Genomic DNA, 15,430 nt, shown 5'->3' with positions numbered 1-15,430 from the left:
ACTATGTATAATGCAACAGTGATATAAATATTTTCCTGTTAGCAAACAAACAGGTTTTAAATGAAAAATATCTCTTAACCACAATAAAATGCTGTGCAGAAATACAATTGTTGGTCATGTCTGTTCAAGGTCAAGGTTGAAATGTGAGATACAATGTCAATAAAGGATTATTTTGTGCCTGCTCTTTATTGTTTTACCCCCTGGAAAGATTTTCAAATGACTTGCAACAACTTTAAATCATAATGAGATGATGTGCAGAATGCAAATTTCAGTCATGTTGGCTCAAGGTCATGCTCTACTGCATTTGCAAAGGTCATATAGGGATTACCTTGTTTGCTCTGTATCTTTTCACCCTCCTAAAACGATTTTCAAATTACCTGCCATAAATGTAAATAATAAAACATGCAGAACACAACTTTCTGTCATGTCTGTTCAGTCATTGTTGCAAGAAGTGATCGAAGGTCAAATAGCGGTTGTTCTGTTTTTTTCATGTCTGCTGTGAACATTTTTACCTAGTGAGATTTTGATTTAGCATTTGTATTTGTCTATCTTACAAAACAATTGAGCCTCACCATAAGAAAACCAACATAGTCAGGATCCATGCTGTTCGCTTATGGTTTCTCTAATTGCAATAGGCTTTGAAAGCGAACAGCATGGATCCTGACCAGAATGCGCAGATGTGCAGGCTGGTCTGGATCCATGCTGGTCGCAAATGCACTGTTGGTTTTTTCATGGCGTGGCTAAATTCTCTGTGCTATGGCCAGATACCATGTTTTAATTCACTTTTCTATTTAAATAAGCTGCTTAGGGAGATACACACTTTTTTTTAAAAGCAACCCTTAGTTTCTGAGCTGATATGAAGGTATACAAGTATTTAGTAAGACTTAAAAGGAATGCTTTTTCAAAAGAAAACATGTGATAATACTTATGACTAAGGTTCTTCCTCTCCTAACACTCATATTAAGACTTAACCACTAGTGTAACATGATAAAACTTCCAACAAGTAGTGTGTGACTAGTAAGACTGTTCTCTGTGTTATGTCTTACTTCCAGTCTGTATATATTGTACAGCTTGCATAGTACATGCTACTGAAAAGATTATCATATTATATATATATATGGTCTAGTGGTTAAGGTGTCGGCCGCTTTACCCAGGGGTCATGGGTTCAAGCCCCATTAGGATCACGACCATGACTTCTCATACGACACCAGTACTGGTTTTTCCAGGAAGCGGACTAGAGAGTGATTAAAGTTTAAAGCTTTTATCACAATCGAGCTAAAATAAATTAGTATAAACTAAATTCTGCCACACAAATATTATAAGTGCAAGTTATAATTATTTACAATGGCCATTGGTGTGGTTTCTGCTGACTTACTTACTCCATGGATTCTTACTATATTTGACTTTCAACCTGAAACATTTTACTGCTACTTATGAAAGAAACTGTCATGTTTAAATGGACAATAAACTATAAGAATAATAAGACCACAATACTGATATTACAATCTTTATACTAAAACAACAACATTCTAAGTAAAAACAAGAGGACCATGATGGTCCTGAATCGCTCACCTGTTCCCACATGACCCAGTTTTGAGTATGATGTCGTTTTTTCTATTATTTGACATAGTGACCTAGTTTTTGAGCTCATGTGACCCAGTTTTGAACTTGACCTAGATATTATCAAGATAAAAATTCTGATCAATTTTCAGGAAGATCTATTGAAAACTATGGTCTCTAGAGAGGTCACAAGGTTTTTCTATTTTTATACCTACTGGCCTAGTTTTTGACCGCACGTGACCCAGTTTCGAAAATGACCTAAATATCATCAAGGTGAACATTCAGATCAATTTTCATGAAGATCCATTGAAAAATATGGCCTCTAGAGAGGTCAAAAGGTTTTTCTAATTTCAGACCTACTGACCTAGTTTTTAACTGCAGTTGACCCAGTTTCAAACCTGACCTAGATATCATCAAGATGAACATTCAGACCAACTTTCATACAGATCCTATGAAAAGTATGGCCTCTAGAGAGGTCACAAGGTTTTTTTATTATTTGACCTACTGACCTAGTTTTGTAAGGCACGTGACCCAGTTTCAAACTCGACCCAGATATCATCAAGGTGAATATTCTGACCAATTTTCATGAAGATCCATTCAAGGGTATGGCCTCTAGAGAGGTTAAAGGGTTTTTCTATTTTAAGACCTACTGACCTAGTTTTTGATTGCAGTTGACCCAGTTTCAAACTTGACCTATATATCATCAAGATAAACATTCAGACCAACTTTCATACAGATCCCATGAAAAATATGGCCTCTAAAGAGGTCACAACGTTTTTTCATTATTTGACCTACTGACCTACTTTTTGATGGCACGTGACCCCCTTTCAAACTTGACCTAGATATCATCAAGATGAACATTCTGACCAATTTCTATGGAGATCCATTCATAAGTATGGCCTCTTAGAGAGGTCACAAGGTTTTTCTATTTTTAGACCTACTGACCTAGTTTTTGACCGCACATGACCCTGTTTCGAACTTGACCTAGATATCATCAAGATGAACATTCAGACCAACTTTCATACAGATCCCATGAAAAAAATATGGCCTCTAGAGAGGTCACAAGGTTTTTCTATTATTTGACCTACTGACCTAGTTTTTGATGGCACATGACCCACTTTCGAACTTGACCTAGATATCATCAAGATGAACATTCAGACCAACTTTCATACAGATCCCATGAAAAATATGGCCTCTAGAGAGGTCACAAGGTTTTTCTATTATTTGACCTACTGACCTAGTTTTTGACGGCACGTGACCCACTTTCGAACTTGACCTAGATATCATCAAGTTGAACATTCTGACCAATTTTCATGAAGATCTCATGAAATATATGGCCTCTAGAGAGGTCATAAGGTTTTTCTATTTTTCGACCTACTGACCTAGTTTTTGACCGCATGTGACCCACTTTCGAACTTGACCTAGATATGATCAAGTTGAACATTCTGACCAATTTTCATGAAGATCTCATGAAATATATGGCCTCTAGAGAGGTCATAAGGTTTTTTTTTATTTTTAGACCTACTGACCTAGTTTTTGACCGCATGTGACCCACTTTCGAACCTGACCTAGATATCATCAAGGTGAACATTCTGACCAATTTTTATGAAGATCCATTCACAAATATGGCCTCTAGAGAGGTCACAAGGTTTTTCTATTTTTAGACCTACTGACCTAGTTTTTGACCGCACGTGACCCACTTTCGAACTTGACCTAGATATCATCAAGATGAACATTCAGACCAACATTCATACAGATCCCATGAAAAATATGGCCTTTAGAGAGGTCACGAGGTTTTTCTATTATTTGACCTACTGACCTAGTTTTTGAGGCTACGTGACCCAGTTTCGAACTTGACCTAGATATCATCAAGGTGAACATTCTGACTAACTTTTATGAAGATCTTATGAAATATATGGCCTCTAGAGAGGTCATAAGGTTTTTCTATTTTTAGACCTACTGACCTAGTTTTTGACCGCATGTGACCCAGTTTCGAACTTGACCTAGATATCATCAAGGTGAACATTCTGACCAATTTTTATGAAGATCCATTCACAAGTATAGCCTCTAGAGAGGTCACAAGGTTTTTCTATTTTTAGACCTACTGACCTAGTTTTTGACCGCACGTGACCCAGTTTTGAACCTGACCTAGATATCATCAAGATGAACATTCAGACCAACTTTCATACAGATCCCATGAAAAATATGGCCTTTAGAGAGGTCACAAGGTTTTTCTATTATTTGACCTACTGACCTAGTTTTTGAAGCCACGTGACCCAGTTTCGAACTTGACCTAGATATCATCAAGGTGAACATTCTGACCAATTTTCATGAAGATCTTGTGAAATATATGGCCTCTAGAGAGGTCACAAGGTTTTTCTATTTTTAGACCTACTGACCTAGATTTTGACCGCACATGACCCAGTTTTGAACTTGACCTAGATATCATCAAGGGGAACATTCTGACTAATTTTCATAAAGATCCCATGAAAAATGTGACCTCTAGAGTGGTCACAAGCAAAAGTTTATGCACGGACGCACGGACGGATGGACGGACGACGGACGCTGCACGATCACAAAAGCTCACCTTGTCACTTTGTGACAGGTGAGCTAAAAACCATAAAAAACTTAAATTACAAGCACAGATCATTAACCCTTACCTTGCTAAATTTCTATAATGAACTGGTCCAACTTTGAATTTGGTCAGTAACATTAATTGTCAAAAGGATTACTTACCAAAAAGAAACTGACTGAAAGGCGAACAGTGCAGATCTTGATCAGACTGCACAGATGTGCAGGCTGATCAGTGATCATGATCTACACTGGTCGCAAAGGCAGAATCAATCGTGTCCAGTATGGTATGGGTTAAAAGAATCATTTCTCTTTTTCAGTATAAGGCTGGCATACACTTTTAAGGTATATATAGCTTTTCTTACACTTTTAAATATTATCCATTTTAGTTTTAGTAGATGGGCCACCCTTTTGTTATAGTGTGAAGGAATTACTGTACTGCTTCAGCAAGCCAGTAACACAGAACAATGCAACTGTCATAAATGTATTATATACAAGAACAATCATTTCAATAGCATGGAACAATACAACTATCATAAATACCACAAAAATCATTTCAATAACATGGAACAATACAACTGTCATAGATACCAGATACATCAATCCAGTAGCATGGAACAATACAACTGTCATAGATACCAGATACATCAATCCAGTAGCATGGAACAATACAACTATCATAGATACCAGATACATCAATCCAGTAGCATGGAACAATACAACTATCACCAGATACCAGATACATCAATCCAGTAGCATGGAACAATACAACTGTCAAAAATACCACAAAAATCATTTCATTAACATGGAACAATACAACTGTCACAGATAGCAGATAAATCATTCCAGTAACATGGAACAATACAACTATCATAGATACCAGATATATCATTCCAGTAACATGGAACAATACATCTGTCATCGATACCACACACATCATTTCAATAACGTGGAACAATACAACTGTTATAGATACCAGATACATCAATCAAGTAACATGGAACAATACAACTGTCATCAATACCAGATACATCATTCCAGTTACATGGAACAATACAACTGTCATAGATACCAGATACATCAATCCAGCAATATGGAACATACAACTGTCATAGATACCAGATACATCAATCCAGTAACATGGAACAATACAACTGTCATAGATATATAAGGCATTCCAGTAATATGGAACAATACAACTGTCACAGATACCACAAAAATCATTTCAAAAACATGGAACAATACTAGATGCCCATGGGCAACATGTTGAGCCCATCAGCTGTCAAAAGGACTAAGTTATTTAAGAACATCTCCATCCATGGCTAAGTTACAGCCCAGACAAGAGAAACTGCATCAATGTTTGACCTTTAACCCCTAAGTGTGACCTTGACCTTTCAACTACTTACTCCTGACAGACTGTCTCATTGAGGCAAACAATTGTGCCAATTTATTTAAGTTTAAGTTTTAAAAACCTTTGACCTCCAAGTATGACCTTGATCTTTAAAGCTACCAATCTGGATCCTGCACGCAACACACCATGTCATTGAGGCAAACATGTGCAAAGTTATTTAAGAATCCCTTGATCCATTGATAAGTTACAGCCCGGACAAAGTCAGATGGATGAATGGACGGATGCATGCACGCACACACCCACACACACTGAACCGCCATGGTGACAACTTTGTCAAGCTCACTGCCAGCGGGCTCGACAAAAACTGTCATAGATACCACATAAACCATTCCAGAAACATGGAACAATACAACTGTCATAGATACCAGATACAAGACAGAAATGCTTTAACTAAAAATAAAAGACTTCCAAGGGTATTCATTACACCTCGACACCAAGCTGTACTTACCAAAAACTATAAGGGCTTGTGTCATTATACAGGTTTGGCCAGTAAGTCCTCAGTTCCTGTGTCAAACTCTGAAATACAATACAAAATATCAATCTATAAGACAACATAACCAATATCACTTTACAAGGTAAAGGTCCACTAGTGAAACTACGGGTCAGAAGTTTGAGCCCAAACTCCTTAAATAAAATTACTTTCATTCTATCTGACTTTAAATCAATACATAGAAGTTTTTTTTATATTGGAGCAACTTCTGTATCTTGAGCTATCCTTCAAAACCTTACGTGACACATACACTTCAGGAGAGTGGCCATACTGGTAACTGGTTCTAAATGTGAATAAACTTAGTTTGTTTGTCAGATTGGTTTAACAGTGGTTTTCAATGGTATTTCAGTTTTAACTTGGTTCTGTTTACTTTTCCAAGTCAGCAAAACTCACAGGTAAATTAACCATGAAACATTCATTAAAAGTAGAAAGCAGACATAAACAACTGAGTGTATCAAATGTCAGGTCAGATACCTCTTGTTCGTTTTTTTCCATACAGTGCAGAAAGGTGAACACTTCATTTAATTCTATCATCACATCAAAACACATTTGTTAAGTTCTCAGATGCTACAGACAGCTATATTGTAGCGCTCTCACATTTATTCAATTTTTTAATGAAGCTTTCACAAAACCTTGAGGTAATCAAGCTATGGTGAATCTTATTTGAACTTTTAGTATTCATCAAATCAGACACCACTTTAATATATCTGTAACTAAATCAGACACCACTTTAATATATCTGTAACAAGAGCTGTCAAAGGAGACAGTGCACTCGACTACTTTGATGCTTGAAAGTGAAATATGGCATATCTGAGGAAACTAGAGCTATCACTGAAGTGACTTACACCTCTCCCCATGCAGATGATGATGATGTTGGATATTTCTCTGCAAACATTCTGGTATTATACTGTTTATACTGCTATTTCTCTGCTAACATACTGGTATTATACTGTTTATAATGTATTTCTCTGCTAACATACTGGTATTATACTGTTATTTCTCTGCTAACATACTGGTATTATACGGTTTATACTGCTATTTCTCTGCTAACATACTGGTATTATACTGTTTATAATGTATTTCTCTGCTAACATACTGGTATTATACTGTTATTTCTCTGCTAACATACTGGTATTATACGGTTTATACTGCTATTTCTCTGCTAACATACTGGTATTATACTGTCTACATACTGCTATTTTTATACTAACATACTGGTATTATATTGTTTATACTGCTATTTCTCTGCTAACATACTGTTGATACTGATATTTCTCTGCTAACATACTGGTATCATACTGTCTACTTACTGCTATTTCTATGTTAATATACTGGTATTACACCATCAACATACTGCTATTTCTCTGCTAACATACTGGTATTATACTGTTTATACTGATATTTCTCTGCTAACATACTGGTATTATACTGTCTACATACTGCTATTTCTGTGCCAACATACTGGTATCATACTGTATATACTGATATTCCACTATTTCTCTGCTAACATACAGGTTTTGCACTGTTTATACTGATATTCCGCTATTTCTCTGCTAACATACAGGTTTTGCACTGTTTATACTGATATTTCACTATTTACATACTGGTATTATACTGTTTATACTGATATTTCACTATTTACATACTGGTATTATACTGTTTATACTGATATTTCACAATTTACAGACTGGTGATTGACAATTTACTTACTGCTATCTTACTGAAGTCAAACGGCCATGAATTGTTGCAGCTGGTTGGTCCCTTGCTAGCTCCTAGTGATGGCCTGTATCAAGGAAAAAAAATTCCATTAAACTGTATGTGATAAAGGAAATAACTTTTTCTGTACGTTTGAACTACTGATAAACACTGCATACTTGAGTATCAATGGTTTATGTTTTTTTATTGGAATTCTGGATAACTCAAGCCTTCTGCTACCGGTAATCCCCTTGCGACGTCAAGTGATCAGTACTTAATTGTCAATTAAACATTCAAAAAAAGGTGTCCATAAGACGACCTGCTCCCCTGTTAGACAGTTTCAAAGTTCGAAAAGAGCTTTAATTTTCTTTGCAGTCAAACAGGACTTCTATCAGACTATTACAATTAACTTTAATATGTTAATGATAACAACTTGTCAGCAACATTTATCCAAATTTTCTAAGTAAAAAGGGCCAGAATTTGAACTGATATCAACTGAGTACAATCTAACTTGATAACACAAGTACAACTGATTGATTGATAGTATCCCAATACATACAGCGTGACAAATAATTACATGTGAAATTTTAAACAAATTTCGGAGTTAAAAAGGGCCAAGATTTTTCAATCCAATACATACAGTTGTTTCTGAGATACAGTTTAAAAGTTAACTGCATATAAAACTCTGTCTGAAGTTTCTAAGTTGAACAAGAGCACCGCCTTGCGGGTGCTGACGCTCATCTGATTTTTTTTGTATAATAGAAATATTGTCCTACCCATGATTTTCTAAGTCTAAAAAGGGCCATCACTCTTGCAAAAAGCAGGATAGAGTTATGTTTCTTGAAGTACAGTGTCCACTTATGATGGTGAAAAACTGTTGCAAGTTTTAAAACAATAGCTTTGATAGTTTATGAGAAAAGTTGACTTAAACATAATATTCAACCAAGAAAATGATTTTTCTAAGTCCAAAAGGGGCAATAATTATTGCAAAAAGCAGGATGGAGTTATGTTGCTTGCTGTACAGGGTCAGCTTATGATGGTGAACAAGAGTTGCAAGTTTTAAAGCAATAGCTTTGATAGTTTAAGAGAAAAAGTTGACCTAAACATAAAACTTAACCAAGAAATCTGATATTTTCCAAGTCCAAAAGGGGCCATCAATCTTGCAAAAAGCAGGATGGAGTTATGTTTCTTGCTGTACAGGGTCAGCTTATGATGGTGAACAAGTGTTGCAAGTTTTAAAGCAATAGCTTTGATAGTTTAGGACAAAAGCTGACCTAAACATAAAATTTAACCAAGAAAACTGATTTTCTAAGTCCAAAAGGGGCAATAATTCTTGCAAAAAGCAAGATGGAGTTATGTTTCTTGATGTACAGGGTCTGCTTATGATGGTGAACAAGTATTCCAAGTTTCAAAGCAATAGCTTTGATAGTTTAGGAGAAAAGTTGACCTAAACATAAAACTTAACCAAGAAATCTGATATTTTCTAAGTACCAAAGGGGCCATAAATCTTGCAAAAAAGCAAGATGGAGTTATGTTTCTTGCTATACAGGGTCAGCTTATGATGGTGAACAAGTATTCCAAGTTTCAAAGCAATAGCTTTGATAGTTTAGGAGAAAAGCTGACCTAAACATAAAACTTAACCAGGCAACGCCAACGCCGACGCCGACGCCGACAACCGCTCAAGTGATGACAATAACTCATCATTTTTTTTCAAAAAATCAGATGAGCTAAAAAGGGCAATTATCTACCGGGTACATTAAATTCAACCAATAATTATCAAAAATGGTTATTTCAGAAAGTCTGATGACTTGGAAGCCTTGTCTTAAGTTTCAATCCAATATACCAAGATGTAACTTACAAGTCATGCAATTTTAATCAAGGTATGACTCTGACACCCAAGTAAGTAGATAGCTCTCATTATTCTTTTAACAGTCGAGCTTCTTTAGGTAAAAAAGCTATATTCCATGTAAAAATGAAAAGAAGAAAAATTCACTGTAAGTATTTCTCAGACAAAATTGGAGAACATTCATTAGTTTTTAGCACCTGCGGCCGCTTCCTGTGAAATGTATGTCTGGGAAAATAATTATGTTAAAAAAACGCTTTTAATTTTGTTTTGTTGGCCTCACTTTTTATTCATAATGAAGTCTGTGGTAAGTTTATTGCCCAGGGTGCTTGAAGCTGTAACTTTCCTACATGAAACAGACCATGACAAATGTCTTTAAATGTGTTAATCATGGCTACCGAATATATTCCATCTCATCCAGAGGCCAATCATAACTATGACAACTTGATTAGCAGTTGTGTGCTCTCTGTAAGCAGACTAAGCCAGATGAGAAGCCCCTGATGCAAGGACATTAAGGCCTTTGGTTACCCTGCTAAATCTCTAAAATGGACTGGTCTATCATTCAATTTGGGCAGTACCATTTATTGTTCGAAGGGGCGTTCACTGAAAATTTACTGACTGCATAGCGAACAGAGCAGACCATGATCAGCCTGCACTGGTCGCAAAGGCAGAATCACTTGCCGCCAGCAGGCTAAAGGTTAAAACATCAATTAGCTACCACAGAAACTTCTTTATCCACAACATGTCAGCTTGGAAAATATTTTGCTGGAAACCAGGTTGGTTCGGAGGGTATAGAAGGTGTGGGGAGGGGTTGGGTGTGGGGGTGCCATACTGGTGCTAAATGTAGGAACATTAACAGGAGCACTATCAACAATAAAATTTAATCAAAGAAAAATAACAAAATACATTTTAGGACATAAACTATTCTAACTGATAAAAACATGTTAAGTTTACTTCTATCTGTAAAATGTTAGAACACAACCTCTGTGTAACATACATGAAAACTTGCAGAGTCATTTTAGAGCACATCCTCTGTGTAACATACAGGACAACTTCCACAGTGATTTCAGAAAAACCCTTCGGTGTTACATACAGGACAACTGCCAGAGTTATGTTAGAACACAACCTCTGTGTCACATAGAGGACAAATTCCACAGTGATTTAAATTTAGAGCACATCCGCTATGTTATATACAGGACAACTTCCAAAGTCATATTAGAGCACATCCTCTGTGTTTCACACAGGACATTCCAGTCATGTTAAGAAACATTATCAGTGTTACATACAGGACAACTGCAAGAGCCATGTCCTCTGTGCCCTTAAACAATCTGACAAAATTCTGGTGAAAAATGAAACAAGATATGCTCAAGTTAGACAGCAGACAATTTTTGTAGATACCACCAAAACAGCTGGTATGGATGATATAACAAGAGTGCCAGAATGTCACAATATATGCCCAGCATAGCAAATTTCTTTATACTAGCAAATGTATTTGCAAATGGAATTTTAATTCTGTGGTTGTGTAGTAATTCTTGTAATTCATTTGTTTTTGTAAGTCCACAAAAAAACTCCTTACCAGCTAGAGATACCTTAAAATACACCTAAAATTTGAAAGTAACATCAATGTTGTACCACAGAAGTGGTCTTGGTTTTTCCCTAAGGTCAATTATCAAAAAGTTACAATATAAGTTTCTTTAATGTAACAACAAAGGGAAGTTAATCTTAAACAAGAGGGCCATGAAGGTCCTGTATCGCCCACCTGACCTATTGACCTAAAGATCATAAAGATTAAAATTCTGACCAAGTTTCATTAAGATATGGTCATAAATGTGGCCTCTAAAGTGTTAACTAGCTTTTCCTTTGACTTGACCCGGTGACCTAGTTTTTGACCCCACATGACCCAGATTCGAACTTGACCTTAAGATCAAGATTAACATTCTAAGTTTCATGAAGATACAGCCATAAATGTGGCCTCTAGAGTGTTAACAAGCTTTTCTTTTGATTTGACCTAGTGACCTAGTTTTTCACCCCACCTGACCCAGATTTCAATCTGACCTAATGATTGTTAAGATGAACATTCTGACCAATTTTCATTAAGATATGGTCATAAATGTGGCATCTGGAGTGTTAACTAGCTTTTCCTTTGATTTGACCTGGTGACCTAGTTTTTGACCCCACATGACCCAGACTTAAATTTGACCTAAAGATCATCAGGATTAACATTCTGACTAAGTTTCATAAAAATACAGTCATAAATGTGGCCTCTAGAGTGTTAACAAGCTTTTCCTTTGATTTGACCTAGTGACATAGTTTTTCACCCCATCTGACCCAGATTTGAATCTGACCTATAGATCATCACGATTAAAACTCTGACCAAGTTTCATTAAGATACGGTCATAAATGTGGCCTCTGGAGTGTTAACTAGCTTTTCCTTTGATTTGACCTGGTGACCTAGTTTTTGACCCTACATGACCCAGATTCCAACTGGACCTTAAAACCATTAAGATTAACATTCTGACGAAGTTTCATGAAGATATGGTCATAAATGTGGCCTCTGGAGTGTTAACTAGCTTTTCCTTTGATTTGACCTGGTGACCTAGTTTTTGACCTTACTTGACCCAGATTCAAACTGGAACTTAACATCATCACGATTAACATTCTGACCAAGTTTCATGAAGATACAGTCATAAATGTGGCCTCTACAGTGTTAACAAGCCTTTCCTTTGATTTGACCTGGTGACCTAGTTTTTGACCCCAGATGACCCAATACCAAAATCGTCCAAGATTTTATTGAGGGTAACATTCTGACCAAGTTTCAAGAAGATTGGGTCCAAATTGTGACCTCTAGAGTGTTAACAAGCTTTTCTTTTTATATGACCTGGAGACCTAGTTTTTGACCCCAGATGACCCAATATCAAACTCGTCCAAGATTTTATTGGGAGTAACATTCTGACCAAGTTTCATTAAGATTGGGCCAAAATTGTAACCTCTAGAGTGTTAAGAGTCAAATTGTTGACAACGACGACGACGGACGGACGGACGACAACGGACACAGGGCGATCACAAAAGCTCACCTTTGAGCACTTTGTGCTCAGGTGAGCTAAAAAAAAAAAAATTCTAAGTCCACATAAAAATCCTTACCAGGTAGAGATATGTCAAAATTCACCTCAAAATTGAATGTGTATGTTGTACTACAGAAAAGTGGTCTCGATTTTTCCCTACGACCAGTAAGAACAAGAGCTGTCTCCATAGGATGACACATGCCCCCGATGGCACTTTGAATGAATAGTTATGGCCGATGTTAGTGTTCAGGACCTTTGACCTACGGAGCTGGGTCTTGCGCGCGACACGTCGACTTACTGTGTCACACATTCATGCGTAGTTATTTGAAAATCCATGCATGAATGACAAAGATATGGACCGGACACGCCCATCAATGCACTATCATGAAAAATGACCTTTAACGTCTAAGTGTGACCTTGACCTTTGAGCTATGGACCTGGGTCTTGTGCACGACACGTCGTCTTACTGTGGTACACATTCATGCCAAGTTATTTGAAAATCCATCCATCGATGACAAAGATATGGACCGGACACGCCCATCAATGCACTATCCTTGAATGTCTAAGTGTGACCTTGACCTTTGAGCTACGGACCTGGGTCTTGCGCGCAACACGTCGTCTTACTGTGGTACACATTCATGCCAAGTTATTTGAAAATCCATCCATCGATGACAAAGATATGGACCGGACACGTCCATCAATGCACTATCCTTTAATGTCTAAGTGTGACCTTGACCTTTGAGCTACGGACCTGGGTCTTGCGCGCGACACGTCGTCTTACTGTGGTACACATTCATGCCAAGTTATTTGAAAATCCATCCATCGATGACAAAGATATGGACCGGACACGCCCATCAATGCACTATCCTTTAATGTCTAAGTGTGACCTTGACCTTTAAGCTACGGACCTGGGTCTTGCGCGCGACACGTCGTCTTACTGTGGTACACATTCATGCCAAGTTATTTGAAAATCCATCCATCGATGACAAAGATATGGACTGGACACGAAAATTGCGGACAGACTGACAGACCGACAGACCGACGGACCGACAGACCGATGGACCGACAGACGGTTCAAAAACTATATGCCTCCCTTCGGGGGCATAAAAAAGATACAATATAAGCTATTTATAGTAACAACAAAGGGAAGTAATTCTAAACTAGGGACCTGGTTCTTATGCATCACACTCCGTCTCGTGATGGTGTAAAATTGTGACAAGTTACATCAAAATCCCTCCATGCATGAAGTAGAAATGCTCCAGACAAAGGCATTCTTGTATCTGACCTTCAACTTAATAGACCTATGGACCTGGTTTTTTCATATTACCCTCTGTCTCATGGTGGTGAATATCTGTTCCAAGTAACATCAAAATCCCTCCATGCATGAAGAGGAAATGCTCCGGACAAAGTTGTCATTCTTGTATCCTTTGACCTTTAATAAGTGTGACCTTGACCTTAGACCTAGGGACCTCCTTACTGCGTATGACACTCCATCTCATGATGGTGAACAATTGTGCCAAGTTAATCAAAATCCCTCCATGTATGAAAAAGAAATGCTCCAGTCAGTCATTAATGAATTTGACCCAGTCAGTCATTACTGAATTTGACCTTTGATCTCTAAGTGTGACCTTGACCTTAGACCTAGGGATCTGGTTCTTGCATAAGACACTCCGTCTCATGATGGTGAACATCTGTACCAAGTTACATCAAAATCCCTTCATGCATGAAGAAGTTATCCTCCAGACAAAGTTTGTGGACGCCACCCGGCTGCGTATAAATGGACGCATAGAAAGGAATACAGGTACTGGAAAGAAAACTTCTACAAATAGTTCACCATGGGCCCTGTGCTCTGCTGAGGTAAAAAAATTAACAGTTAATGCCACATCTAAAAGTGAAATGGAGTTGGTAACTGAGTTTCAAGAAGCATTGCAAGCATGCAGAAAAGATACATGTACTTACCACAGACCATGAATGGTCCAAGTTTTCACCTGTGCACCTATATGACACACATGATGCTGAAACAAGGAAAATACATCTTTCATATTTGATGGAACAAAATAACTACACTTTGTTTCCTCAGTGACACTGAAAATACAAATTTCAAACCTTTAGCCTGCTAACTTTTTAAAATGGACTGATCCATCATTCAATTTACACTACCATTTATTATTCAAAGGAGTGTTCACTGAAAATTTACTGACTGAATAGCAAACAGTGCAAACAAAGAGTTTGGTCTGCACTGGTCGCAAAGGCAGAATCTGACTTGCCACCAGCAGGCTAAAGGTTAAAGTTTTATAACAATTAACTGTAAGTATTTTCCTGTTAACATGAAGAGAATGTTGTACATCGATCACTATCAGATGAATATTTGAGCCGTTCCATGAGAAAACCAACATAGTGGGTTTGCGACCAGCATCCGCGCAGTCTGGTCAGGATCCATGCTGTTCGCTTTTAAAGCCTATTGAAATTGGAGAAACTGTTAGTGAACAGCATGGATCCTGACCAGACTGCGTGGATGCGCAGGCTGGTCTGAATCCATGCTGGATGCAAACCCACTATGTTGGTTTTCTCATGGCACGGCTCATTTTATGAAATATTCAACAGTATACCAGACCCAAATTATGAGCAGAGAATATTTTTGTGTTATCTAATGTTGAACATTTGAGTATCTGGTGTTACACTGACTCAACAATTTTTAGAACCATTTTCTGTACTGAGGTAACATAATAATTCAACATAGGAAATTTGCCATATTACAGGAGCCACATGAAAAAAATCTGACCCGATTTCATTGTAAT

General features: G+C 37.3%; 1 protein-coding gene across 7 annotated transcripts in view; it reads right to left on the bottom strand.

Annotated features, from left to right (window-relative positions):
- LOC123549636 (ribonuclease Oy-like) overlaps window positions 1-15,430 on the bottom strand; it is a 55,481-nt gene that overhangs the window by 18,925 nt on the left and 21,126 nt on the right. For all 7 annotated transcript variants that reach the window (XM_045337878.2, XM_045337879.2, XM_053545139.1 and 4 more), the window contains exons 4-6: window positions 14,592-14,647; window positions 7,743-7,815; window positions 5,991-6,058 (exon numbers count right to left, since the gene is read on the bottom strand). In XM_045337878.2, the coding sequence (XP_045193813.2) occupies window positions 5,991-6,058; window positions 7,743-7,815; window positions 14,592-14,647 (197 nt within the window). The remainder of the gene's footprint in view (window positions 1-5,990; window positions 6,059-7,742; window positions 7,816-14,591; window positions 14,648-15,430) is intronic.

The sequence above is a fragment of the Mercenaria mercenaria genome, chromosome 6 (assembly GCF_021730395.1).
Source record: "Mercenaria mercenaria strain notata chromosome 6, MADL_Memer_1, whole genome shotgun sequence".
NCBI lineage: Eukaryota > Metazoa > Mollusca > Bivalvia > Venerida > Veneridae > Mercenaria > Mercenaria mercenaria.
Note: the sequence above shows the minus strand (reverse complement) of the source record. Positions and strands in the feature narration are given on the sequence as shown.